At 48.7% G+C, this 13,626-nt stretch overlaps 1 protein-coding gene across 1 annotated transcript in view; it reads left to right on the plus strand.

The window, feature by feature from the left end:
- The window catches only part of LOC144607404 (sodium channel protein type 1 subunit alpha-like), a 207,613-nt gene that overhangs the window by 111,391 nt on the left and 82,596 nt on the right, over nucleotides 1-13,626 (plus strand). Inside the window, exon 16 of the mRNA XM_078424239.1 lies at nucleotides 5,725-6,177. Within this exon, the coding sequence (XP_078280365.1) occupies nucleotides 5,725-6,177 (453 nt within the window). The remainder of the gene's footprint in view (nucleotides 1-5,724; nucleotides 6,178-13,626) is intronic.

A 13,626-nucleotide genomic window follows, 5' to 3' on the forward strand; every position in this document is an offset into this window, starting at 1 on the left:
GACCTATACATCAGGAGGTGCAGATCCAGAGCAAGCAAGATCATGAGGGACCCCTGCCACCCCAGTAACGGACTGTTCCAGATGCTACGGTCAGGCAAACGCCTCCGCTGTCACGCTGTGAAAACGGAGAGGATGAGACGGAGCTTCTTCCCACAGGCCATCAGGACTGTCAACTTTGATAACCCCAGAGACTAAATTTTTGTCGACACTTTTTGTGCTATGTTTAGTAACTTATTAACTTTATTTATATGCTGTAACTGTAATTATTTTTGTGCACAACCCGCAGGCATTGCCACTTTCATTTCACTGCACATCGAGTATGTGTATGTGACAAATAAATTTGACTTGACTGACTTGAAAAAAAAAGGCAGGAACGGGGTACTGATTGAGAGTGATCAGCCATGATCGCATTGAATGGCGGTGCTGGCTCGAAGGGCTGAATGGCCTCCTCCTGCACCTATTGTCTATTGTCTATTGTCTATTGTCTCCCTCTCCCTTTCACTCCCCCCTGCATACTTTTCACGTTGTGTGTCTGACTTCCATTTCTGATTTCTTACACACTCTCTCTTCATCGCTCACATTCTCCCTCTCCCTCTCAGCTTCTGTCTCAGTCTCCCACTTTCTCTCCTCACACACATTCCCCATCTCATGTTTTCTCTCTCTCCCATAATGTTTCACGTTCGCCCTCTCACACTCCCATTTCCAATTTCTCGGAGATGCTCTCTCTCTCTCCCCCTCTCCCCCTCTCTCCCCTCTCTCTCTCCCCCCCTCTCTCTCTCTCCCCTTCTCTCTCTCTCCCCCTCTCTCCCTCCCCCTCTCTCCCCCGCTCTCCCCCCTCTCTCTCCCTCTCTCTCCCCCTCTCTCTCTCTCCCCCTCTCTCCTCTCTCTCTCCTGTCTCTCTCCCCCTCTCTCTCCACCCTCTTTCTCTCTCCCTCTCTCTCTCCCCCTCTCTCCCCCTCCTCTCTCTCTCCCCCCTCTCACTGCTATCTCTCCTCCCCTTCTCTCCCCTCTCCCCCCTCTCTCCCTCCTCTCTCTCTCCCCCTCTCCCTGCTATCTCTCCTCCCCCCTCTCCCCCCTCTCTCCCACATCTCTCCCCCTTCCCCCCTCTTTCCCTCCTCTCATTGCCATCACTCCCCCTCCTTTCTCTTCCCCTTTTCACTGCTATCTCTCTCCCCCCTCTCTCTCTCCCCCTCTCCCTCGCTCCCTCTTTCCCTCCCTCCCTCACACACTCTGCCCCTCTCCCACTTCCCGGCCTGCTTCCTCCCAGGGCCTGCCTCTCGAGCTCATACACAACCTGGCCTCGGGCTCCCAGTCCTGTGGGCTGGTGGCGTGCCGTACTAATCCCCTGGTGTCACACCTGCCCATTCCAGTGCGTCATTCAATCATGCTCTCTTTTTGATCTTGTCGTGACCTCAGGAAGCTCCGTTTTCTTAAGGCTAAAAGTGGTTGGTGCAGTGCCGTCAATCATCGGTCCTCTGGCCCAACACATTCATGCCAACCAAGATGCCAGTCTACACATCCCACCCGCCTATGTCTGGCCCCTATCCCTCTAAACCTTTCCTATGTCCAAATGTCTTTCAAACCTCGCAAATTTAACCCACCTCGACCAGTTCCTCTGGTAGCTCATTCCATTTACCCACCACTCTGTGTGTGAAAAGGTTGCCCCTCAGGTACCCTTTGAATCTTTCCTCTCTCACCTTAAATCTGTTCCCTCTAGTTTTAGACTCCCCAGCTCTGGAAATAAGACCATGCCATCCACCCCTATCTATGCCCCTCATAAATTGATAATTCTTTATCATGGCCTCCAGGTTCAGGAACAGTTTCTTCCCAACAAACATCAGGCTATTGAACAATACAAGCACAAACTAAATGAAGCACTATAAATGGTCTTGGTTGCACAAGGGAATGAGGGCTTTTGTTTTGTTTTGCACTAATATTGGAGTTTTTTAATTGATTGATCTTTTTTTGTTTGTTTGTTTAGTTACGTCATGTACGTGTTTACAGACCTGTTGTACATCTGACAATTAAACACTCATGACTCACGACTCTTCAAGGTGATCTCTCAACCTCCCTTGGTTCAGGGAAAATAATTCCAGCCTGTTCAGTCTCTTTTATGTTAAACTCTTCTGAGCTGGCAGCATTCCCATTAATCTTCTCTGCACCCTCTCCAGCTGAATCTCACCCCTGCCACGTTGTGGTGACCAGAACTGCACACAAAATCCCAAGTCTAGTTTAGTTTAGTTTATTACTGTACTGAGGTACAGTGAAGAGCTTTGGTTTGCGTGCTAACCAGTCGGCGAAAAGACTGCACATGAATACAATCAAGTCAGGTAAAGGATAAAGGGTACAACATTTAGTGCAAAGATATAACATTGAAGTCCAGTTAAAGATAGTTCAAGGATCTCCAATGAGATAGATGGGAGTTCAGGACTGCACTCTAGCTGGTGAGAGGATGAGACATTTGCCTGCTAACAGCTGGGAAGAAACTGCCCCTGTATCTGGAGGTGTGCGTTTCCACACGTGTACCTCTTGCCTGGTGGGAGAGGGGAGAAGAGGGAGTGACCGGAGAGAGACTGGCCCTTGATCATGCTGGTGGCCTTGCCGATGTTATACGACAGCTCCCTTCATCTTCTCTAGTGCTATCATGGTGCCACGTCCCAGTTCTTGGTTCCTGTAAGTGCTGGTGTAACTCAGCGGGTCTGGCAGCCTCTCTGAAGGACATGGGTAGGTGATGTTTCAGGTCTTGAATCTGAAGAAGGGTCTCAACCTGAAACGTTGCACTGTATTTAAAGTTATGAGGAACATAGATAGGGTAGACAGTGAGAGAACCTTTCTCCCCAGAGTGGTAATCTCCAGCACTAGAGGGCTTAGCTATAAGGTTAAAGGGGAAGAGTTTAATGGAGATGGAGGGCAAGTATTTTTATACAAAGAGTGGTGGGGGCCTGGAATGTATTGCCATGGGGTGATGGTGGAGGCAGATATGATTGTGGCATTTAAGAGGCTTTTAGATAGGCACATGGCAGTGCAGGGAATAGTGATGGACAGGCAAGCATGTGCAGGCAGATGAGATCAGTTTAACGAGGCATTATGTTCAGCGCAAACATTTTGGTGTTTGTTCCTATGCTGTTCTATGCTGTTGTCTGTTCTACCCATGTCCTCCCGATGCTGCTTGACCTGCTGAGTCACTGCAGCATTTTGTGTGTTTTGTTAACAGGAACTAAGAACAGGGATACGGCACCATGATAGTTCTTCCAGCACTTAGGGTTCTTTTTTTGTAAACCAGCATCTGCAGTTCCTTGTGTCTTTTTAGTTTCTGCACCTTTGTTAAAGTTGGACTTTTTCCTATATGTGATCAATAAGTTAGTGCACACTAAATATCTGTTTTGTTAGGTTTACTTTAGTTTAGAGATATAGTGCAGAAGCAGGCCCTTCGGCCTACCGAGTCAGCGGCAAAAAGCGATCCCTGCACACACTAACACTATCCTACGCACACTAGGGACAATTTACAATTTTACCAAACGAATCAGCCTACAAACAAACCTGTATATCTTTGGAGTATGGGAGGAAATAATATCTGAATTGGGAAATTTCCAAAGCTAAGTCTTTAGCTCCTTTTTGCTTCTAACTGTTCCTTTAACACATTTGGAGTGGAGTCCAGAGAATTTGGACAGGTAGACTCAAAGTGCTGGGGTAACTCAGCGGGTCAGGCAGCATGTCTGGAGAAAAAATATGGGTGGCATTTCGTGTTGGGACTTTTCTTCAGAAAGGTACATGGATAGAAAAGGTTTAGCGGGATCTGGACCAAATGCAGGCAGGCGTGACTAGTGTAGATGGAGTATCTTAGACGGCATGGGTGAGTTGGGCCAAAAGGCCTGTTTCCATGCTGTTTGGCTCTCTATCATTCGAATAGTTAGAATAGAATTTTCCAACATAACTAACAATCTTGGATATTTTCATAAACTGCCCAAATATTCCAAAAAAATAACCATGCTGTTATTCAAGTACAGTTTGCAAACAAATGTATTATCCTGGGCAAATTATATCAGTGGTAAATCAAAGAAATGTATAAATACAGAATAAATCTCTAACCACTCACATAGGCTCACTCACACCTGCACGGAACAATCTGTTTCCATGAATACCCATTGATAAATTAATACAAAAAGTATATTTGATGTTTTCTTTTCATTGATAATTTCAAGTAAGCTCTGTTGTAAAATGTCAGGCTCCATCTATCGTTATTGAAAGACAGAGATTAATGGTCACATGGAATATATATTCATGCAGGGTGCTGCCGATAACGTGCTCCTTGATTAGTCTGGTGGTCTTGCCGAGGCAGCGTCACGTACACGGAGTCAATGGAAGTGAGGTTGGTTTGTTGGACCTTGGCTGAGTCGCCTGGGCCGATCCCCCGGTTGCTAAACACTTAAACCCCCCCTCCCATTCCCATACCCATACTGACTTTTCTGCCCTGGGCCTCCACTGTCAGAGTAAGCCCACAGGCAAATTGGAGGAACAGCACCTCATATTTCGCTTGGGCAGCTTACAACCCAGCGGTTGGAATCTTGATTTCTCTAATTTCAAGTAACTCTTACATTCCCTCTCTCTCTCTCTCTCTGTTCCTCCCCCCTACATGTCGTACTAGTTTCACTGTCATCCTGCTTTGATTCACTGTTGGTATCTCCTCGTTTATCTCCTTCTCCATAGCCAACAATGGACCATTGTGGGCTCCACCTTTCCTTGATCATTGTTGCTGGCGTTGATTTGTTCTTTTCATTCTTTGGCCAGCGGCCAATTAACCTACAAACTTGCACGTCTTTGGAGTGTGGGAGGAAACCCACACGGTCACATGGAGAATATAAAAACTTTGTACAGGCAGCAACCATAGTTAGGATCGAAGCCGGGTTTAGTTTAGGTTAGTTTAGCTTATTGTCACGTGTACTGAAATACAGTGGAAAACTTTTTTTGTTGAGTGTTATCCAGTCAGTGGAAAGTCTATACATGATTGCAATCAAGCTGTCCACAGTGTACAGATGCAGGATAACGGGAATAATATTTAGTGCAAGATAAAGTCCAGTAAAGTTCGATTAAAGATAGTCCAAGGAGTAGAGTTGGAGGAGAGTTTTAAATGAGTGAAATGATTGTAATGCGTGATTGCAGATGGACTTCTGTGACTAGAACACAGAGTCGCCTAGCACGGGGGCCATCTTGGATCTTGATTTCTGGCGCTGTAAGGCAGCAACTTTTCTGCTGCACCAGAAGTTCTCTCCAATGCCCCTTGATCTTTGACACACACAAATCCAGCGGCATTTCATAAGTTCATAAGTTTTAGGAACAGATTTAGGCCATTTGGCCCATCATCTGTTCCTAGCTGATCTATCTTTCCCTCTCAAACCCATTCTCCTGCCTTCTCTCTATAACCGCTAACACCCTTACTAATCAAGAATCTGTCAATTTCCGCCTTAAAAATACCCAAAGACTTGGCCTCCACAGCTGTCCATGGCAATGAATTCCACAGATTCGCCACCCTCTGACTAAAGAAATTCCTCCTCATCTCTTTTCTAAAGGCACATCCTTTTATTCTGAGGCTGTGCCCTCTGGTTCTAGACTCTCCCACTAGTGGAAACATCCTCTCCACACTCATTGTATCCAGGCCTTTCACTATTTGATAAGTAATTTGAGGCCATGATGAACTGGCCATTAATGCCCCGCTCGTTCTTCCAGGTGCTGAACCTCTTCCTGGCCTTGCTCCTAAGTTCTTTCAGCGCGGACAACCTGAGCTCTCCGGATGAGGACGGCGAGATGAACAACATCCAGATGGCCTTTGCCAGGATCCAACGAGGCGTCAGGTTTGTCCAACGCGCCGTGGTGGAGTTCTTCCAGAACCAGTGCAAGGGCTCTAAGCCTCCCATGGAAGGGAAGACCGTGATGGAGCTCCCTGCCTACGTCCTCAACCACGGTGGCTCAGACAAGCGCACGGACGGCGAGGGCAAGGACGGCAACGGGATGACGGGCGGGCTGGGGAACAACGGCACGGCGGTGCACAAGCGGAGTGAGGGCTCGGGCTCCGAGTCCCTGCTGGGTGACGGGGTCCCCATCGCGGTGATCGAGCCCAAGCTGGAGACCTGTGAGGACGAGGAGCAGAGCACCTTCACCGAAGTAGCTGTCGACGAGCAGGTAAGGACACGCCCGTCCCCCAGTGTCTTCCAACCTTCCCTTGGGAGGGAGAGGATACCGTGTCATAGAGTCATACAGCACGATTACAGGCCCTTCTGCCCATCTCGTCCATGACGACCCATTTGCCCGTGTTTGGCCCGTACCCATCCAAACCGTGTCTGTCCACCATTGTCATTCCTTCTTGTCCCTGGTCCCATCCGGCAGAAGGTACAGAAAATTGAAAGTGGGGTCACTGGACTCAAGAATAGCTTCTTTGCCCCTGTGATCAGGCTAATGAACAGTCCTTCCATTAGCTAGGGTACTGTCCAATCCACCTCTACCCTATTGCGGACATTTGACTTTGTCCATGGAACTGGTGCGAACTGTATTCAACACTCTGTATCTCCCCCTTTGCTCTATCTATAGTACTTGACTTAATTGTATAGTATACAGTATCTGATCCATTTTGATAGCATGCAAAACAAAGCTTTTCACTGTACCCTGATGCACATGACAATAATAGATCTAATCATACACTTATCCCTGTACCTGTCCAAATGTATTTTCAAATTTGTTGTGTACCTGCCCCAACTACTTCCTCCGGCAGCACGTTCTATATAACCACCAACCTCTGAGTGAAAAAGGTGCCTCTCAGGTTCAGATATCTCACCTTAAATTGGCGGCACGGTAGCACAGTGGTAGAGCTGCTGCCTTACAGCTCCAGAGATCCATGTTCGATCCTGACTACAGGTAGCATCTGTATGGGGTTTGTACGTTCTCCCTGCGACTGCGTGGGTTTTCCCCCGATGCGCTGGTTTCCTACCACACTCCAAAGGCGTACAGGTTTGTAGGTTAATTGGCTTCGGCAGAGATTATAAATTGTCCATAGTGTGTAGGATAGCGCTAGTGTGTGGGGTGATCGCTCGTTGGCGCAGACTCAGTGGGCCAAAGGCCCTGTTTGCACGCTGTATCGCTAAACGAAACTAAACTAAACTAAACTTAAACCTATGCCCTCTGGTTCTTGACTCCCCTGCTCTGGGTACAAGACTGTGTGTACTCACCCTATGTATTCTCCTCATGGGATGGGGACAAGAGATTCACTCCTCTGCACTTTTCTTCATTCATAGAGTGATGTGGATGTTGCAGGCAATACATCAACATTCTGAAGTGCGGTCCCGACCCAAATCATTATCTATTCAATCCCTCCGCAGATGTTGAGTTACTTCAACACTTTGTGTTTTTCTCAAGCATCTACAGTACAGTTCCTTGTGTCGTTGTTTTAGAGATACAGTGCAGAAACAGGCCCTTTGGCCCATCGAGTCCACGCCGACCGGCACGATCCTATCCTCTAGGGACAATTTATAATGTTTCCCGAAGTCAATTAACCTACACATATGCATGTCTTTGGAGTGTGGGAGGAAACTGGAACACCTGGAGAAAACCCACATGGTCACAGGGAGAATGTGCAAACTCCGTTCAGGCAGCACCCGTGGTCAGGATCGAATCCAGGCCTCTGGCGCTGTAAGGCAGCAATTCTACCGCTGCGTCGTCGTGCCACCCACATCTCTATCAATATGTATTATTTCCCTAATTGCCCCTAGATGAAGGAGACCTTTTTGGCCACCTGTCTAGCCGGATCTTGGACTATGTATAGGCCCAACTGTGTAAAGATCCCAGGTTAGTGATCTGAATGGATTTTTGCAACAATCCAGTGGTTTCATAGTCACTGTTTCTACAGCTTGAATTTTTAAGTTCAGGTTTATTTAGTTGCTTGAACCTAAGTTCTCTTGGCCTAGTCAGATTGGCTCAGGCCTGTATAGTGCTATGAAACTCTTCTATGTCTAATTCATACCATTAATCCGAGGATGTCATGCTGAGGATTTATAAGGTGAATATAGTGAGCAGCTTTTGGCCCCGTATCTGAGGAAGGGTGTACTGGCATTGGAGAGGGTCCAGAGGAGGTTTACAACAATGATCCTGGGGATGATTTGGTTCATGTTTGAGGAACATTTGACGGCTCTGGGCCTGTACTCATTGGAGTTTAGAAGAATGAGTGGGGGATCTCATTGTAACCTACTGAATAATGAAAGGCCTGGATAGAGTGGATGTGGAGAGGATGTTTCCAGTAGTGTGGGTAAGTCCAGAACCAGATGGCACAGTCTCCGATTAAAGCGATGTACCTTTAAAATGGAGATGAGGAAGAATGTCTGGAATCTGTGGTGAATCTGTGGAATTGTCCCTAGTGGGTGTAGGATAGTGTGTTAATGTACGGGGATCGCTGGGCGGCACGGACTTGGAGGGCCGAAAAGGCCTGTTTCCGGCTGTATATATATGATATGATATGATAATTCATTGCCACAGATGGAGGTGGAGGCCAAGTCATTGGGTACTTTTAAAGCAGAGATTGAGAGGATCTTGATTGATAAGGGTGTCAAAGGTTACAGGGAGAAGGCAGGAGAATGGAGTTGAGAGGGAAAAATAGATCGATCATGATTGAACGGTGGAGCAGACCTGATGGTCCAAATGGGCTAATTCTGCTCCTCTGTCTTATGGTCTTATTGTCTGAAATTGGAGATCAAGAGTCAAGAATGTTTCATTGCCATATGTACTCACGACGGAGCAATGAAATTCGTATTGCAGCAGCAGCAGAGCAAGCCTGTGCACAAAGTACACACAGACAACGTGTGATAAACAAAAACAGTTCAATACATTAATACCTGCAAAAAAACTCCTTAGAGACAGACTAGCCACTTGGATCAGTAATCTAGCGACACGAGTTTAAATCTTACCAGGGCAACTCGGTTAATGAAAGAAATCCAGAATATTTATTGGGAACTAAGAGAGCAAGAAACAGAAGCCCCAAGAATTTGTCCAAACACCCCTTCAGCTTCACTTTGCAAATCACCAAGATGGTTTTAGTTTTGGTTTAGTTTATAGATACAGCATGGAAACAAGCCCTTTGACCCACCGAGACCATGTCGACCAGTCATCCTGTACACTAGCACTATCCTGCACACACTAGGGATCATTTACAGAAGCCAACTAACCTACAAAACTGCATGTCTTTGGCATGTGGGAGGAAACCGGAGAAAACCCACGCAGTCACAGGGAGAATGTACCAGCTCCGTACAGACAGCACCCGCAGTCAGGAGTCAACACGGGTCTCTGGCGCTGCAAGGCAGCAATTCCACCGCTACGCTGCCGTGCCACCCACATGTTGAGTAATCTGATCCAGCTTCTTGCCCGTCCATTATAAACCTTGATTCTCTGTTATTGAAACCTCTGGACAGGCAAAAGGAAAACCACATCTGTTTTGTAAATATCAAAGAATCAAGGTCATAGCTTAAGGTGAAAGGGGCGAAGTTTAAAGGAGATTTGCGGGGCATGTTTTTGACACAGAGGGAGGTGAGTCCTAGAACGTGCTGCCAGGGGTGGTGGTGGTGGAGGCAGATACCAAAATGGACAGGCGGAGGAGATTAGTTTAACACGGCATCGCGTTTGGCAAGGAGATGGACCTGAAGTGGACGGGTCAAGTTCTGCACCTGTTTCTTTATCCCTTGGTTACCAATAAATATTCTGGCTTTCTTTAATTAAATGAGTTTCGATGGTAGGATTGGAACTCATAGAACTTGGAAGAGTACAGCACAGTAACGGCCCCTTCGGCCCACAATGTCTGTACCCAATGTGACTCCATTAAACTAATGCCAACTGCCTGTACATGATCCATATTCCTCTATTGTCCTGCACTTCCATGTGCCTATCTACAACCTCTTAAACGCCACTATCGTATCTACCTCCACCACCACCCCTGGCAATGACCCATTCCAGGCCCCATCACCATTAAACTTTCTCCCTCTCTCCTTACAGCTATGCCCTTCAGTGTTGGACATTTCCACCCTTGGGGAAAACATCCTGACTATCCTGGCAGTGTGTTGCTGTCCCCCACCACTCTCTGTGTAAAAATACTTTCCCCACACACCTCCATTAAACTTCCCCCCTCTCACCTTACAGCTAGCTATGCCCGATAGTGTTGGACATCTTCACCCTGGGCAAAAAGGTTCTGAATGTCCACCCTATCCTTGCCTCACATGATTATATAAACCTCTATCGTCTCCTCACAACCTCCGACGTTGCAGAGGAAAGCAATCCAAGTCTGTCCCACCTTTCCCTGTGGCTGACACTCTTAGGAGTGGGGAGAAGAAGGAATGACCGGGGGGGGGGGGGGGGTGGGACAAGTCTGACTATGTTGGTCGCCTTTTCACGCACGTGGGAAACTTGGTCCGTGTGATGGAGTGGGCTACATGACTAGGGGTTCATTCCTGCCTTTCTGAGGCAGCGTGAAGTGTACTTTGGGCTTTTAGATTGTAAACCAACATCGGCAGTTCATCAATGCTCCATCTTGGTTGCCTCTCCGGGTCCGGTGGTGTCCCCTCTCCGGGTCCGGTGGTGTCCCCTCTCCGGGTCCGGTGGTGTCCCCTCTCCGGGTCCGGTGGTGTCCCCTCTCCGGGTCCGGTGGTGTCCCCTCTCCGGGTCCGGTGGTGTCCCCTCTCCGGGTCCGGTGGTGTCCCCTCTCCGAGTCCGGTGGTGTCCCCTCTCCGGGTCCGGTGGTGTCCCCTCTCCGGGTCCGGTGGTGTCCCCTCTCCGGGTCCGGTGGTGTCCCCTCTCCGGGTCCGGTGGTGTCCCCTCTCCGAGTCCGGTGGTGTCCCCTCTCCGGGTCCGGTGGTGTCCCCTCTCCGGGTCCGGTGGTGTCCCCTCTCCGGGTCCGGTGGTGTCCCCTCTCCGTGTCCGGTGGTGTCCCCTCTCCGTGTCCGGTGGTGTCCCCTCTCCGTGTCCGGTGGTGTCCCCTCTCCGGGTCCGGTGGTGTCCCCTCTCCGGGTCCGGTGGTGTCCCCTCTGATCTATTTCAGAAGGGGACGCGTGGCCGACGTTCTGAAACCATTGGGACTGACCTGCGAATGGCCAGCACGCTGTTGAGTGAGGAGAGATTAGTTTGCATGGCATTGCCTTTGTACACAGGCAGGCCGCAGCCAGCGGGCAAATATTTGCGCTCCTCGGGGGCTATATAGAGCCACGCAGCTGTGTTTTCACAATGACAACGGCACAATGGTGGAGACTTTATGAACCATTGTGATCCAGCCTTCTCCACTGCTTGCAGCGCCCAAGCTGAGCCAAGTAATTTGTGTGTGTTAGAGGCTCATTTACAAAGAGAGATTAATGGCAATTTGAGAGTTTGGAAGCTAATGCACAATTAGAAGGTAGAGTTACCGTGGCATGATTGAGTCATCCCATCCGTGGCTAACATTTTAATAGAAAGACTGGGAGCAAACACACAAGTTCTTACTCCCCATGGGTTTACGGAGTGAGTCTGGCTCACTGAAGATAGACACAAAGTGCTGGAGGAACTCAGCGGGTCAGGCAGCATCTCTGGAGAGAAAGAATAGTTCATGTTTTGGGTCGGAACCCTTCTACAGACTGAAACTAGAGGTGCGGGGTGGGGAGCGGGAAATAAACTGGAGGCGAGAAAAGGCCAGAACAAATTAGGGCCGACAGCAGATGACCAAGGAAGGGTGGAGCCCACAATGGCCCATTGTTGGCTGGGGAAGAGGTGACAACAAGAGGGATTCAAGGATGTGAACAGTGTAACTGGTAGGATGACTATGGGGGGGGGGGGGGGGGGGGAGGGGATGCAGGAGTTTGTTGAAATGAGAGAAATCAACGTTCATACCGTTTACAAGCTTACAACCTGGCAGCTTACAATCCAGCGGTATGAAGATTGATTTCTCTAATTTTTTGCATACAGCCTGGTAAAATCACACAGCAGTCCTCACCTGTGCAGGGCACAAAGAGTCACCACATTCCTGGCACCGACAAAGTTACAGAAGTTCACCGAACAGTGTGAACGGGTGATCGATGGTTGGCGTGGACTCGGTGGGCCGAAGGACCGGCTTCCATGCTCTGTCTCTGAGCTAAACTAAAACTGCGGTAGAATTCCCTGGCAGATTGAAGAGAGGCCGATCGGCCGGCATTTTGAGTGCACCAGTGTATCATTGCAGGACACGGAGAGGGCAGGGTGTGCAGAAAGCAGCTGGTCTGGTCGGGTTTGCTCAGGCCCACACCCAATGGCAGCTGTGTTATCTGAGGACTGACAGATGCTTTCATCTGCACCTCTCGCTATGAATGGGAGCGTGTGCAGGTGAAACCTGCAGAGCCGGCACTAAACGAATGCTTCAACCAGCTTCTCCACGACGGAAAAGGGGTTTCCTCTGAGGCGTTATAAGTCAGACCGCGATTGGAGTATTGTGAGCAGTTTTGGGCCCCATATCTGAGGAAGGATGTGCTGGTGCTTGAGTGGTTTCCAGAGGAGGTTTACAAGAATGATCCCATGGATGATTGGGTTCATGTATGAGGGGTGCTTTACAGCACTGTGCCTGTGCTCGCTGGAGTTTAGAAGGATGAGGGCGGACCTCATTGAAACTTACCGAATAGTGAAAGGCCTGGATAGAGTGGGTGTGGAGAGGATGTCTCCACGTGGGAGAGTCAAGGACCAGAGGGCACAGCCAATAGACAATAGGTGCAGGAGGAGGCCATTCGGCCCTTCGAGCCAGCACCACCATTCAATATGATCATGGCTGATCATTCTCAATCAGTACCCCGTTCCTGCCTTCTCCCCATAACCCCTGGAGGGCATGGATAGGCGACGTTTCGGGTCGGGACGCTTCTCCATAAACTGTTAGTTTGGCAGCATCTGGTGTATTGCGTGCAGCTCCGGTCACCCGATAACAGGAAGGACGCGGAGGCTTTGGAGAGGGTGCAGAAGAGGTTTATCAGAATGCTGCTTGGATTGGAGTAGACGAGCTATAAGGAGAACTTGGTCAAGTGTGGTAGACACAAAATGCTGGAGTAATTCAGCGGGACAGGCAGCATCTCTGGAGAGAAAGGAATGCTGCCCTGCTGTTATTCCAGCCTTTTTGTGTCTACCTTCGATTTAAACCAGCATCTACAGTTCTTTCCTACACATTTAGTCAAGTGTGGATTGTTTTCATCAGAGGTTGTTGATAGAAGTTAATAAAAAATGAGAGGCATAGATAGGGCAGACAGTCTGAGTATTTTTCTCCAGGGTGTAAATTTCAAAGACTAGGGGCCATCGCTTGAAGCTGAGAGGGAATAGTTCAAAGGGGATGTGTGGGGCCTTTATCTTTACACGGAGAGTCATGGTGAGTGGAGCACACTTCCGGGGTGGTGGTGGAAGCAGGTACGCAGGTGGTGGAAGCAGATACATGAGCAAGCAGAGAATGAAGATATACAGCCCAGGTACAGGCAGATGCCATTAGTTATGCTTGGCATAGGGGTCAGCACAGACATTGTGGGCCGAATGGCCTGTCCTTGTGCTAGGTTCTATATCTTGGTCTTGCACCTTCTAAGAAAACAAGTTCTTGGTTGCTTAGATGACAAACAGGCACAGAAACTAACT

The sequence above is a fragment of the Rhinoraja longicauda genome, chromosome 2, assembly GCF_053455715.1.
Source record: "Rhinoraja longicauda isolate Sanriku21f chromosome 2, sRhiLon1.1, whole genome shotgun sequence".
In the NCBI taxonomy this organism is placed as follows: Eukaryota; Metazoa; Chordata; class Chondrichthyes; order Rajiformes; family Arhynchobatidae; genus Rhinoraja; species Rhinoraja longicauda.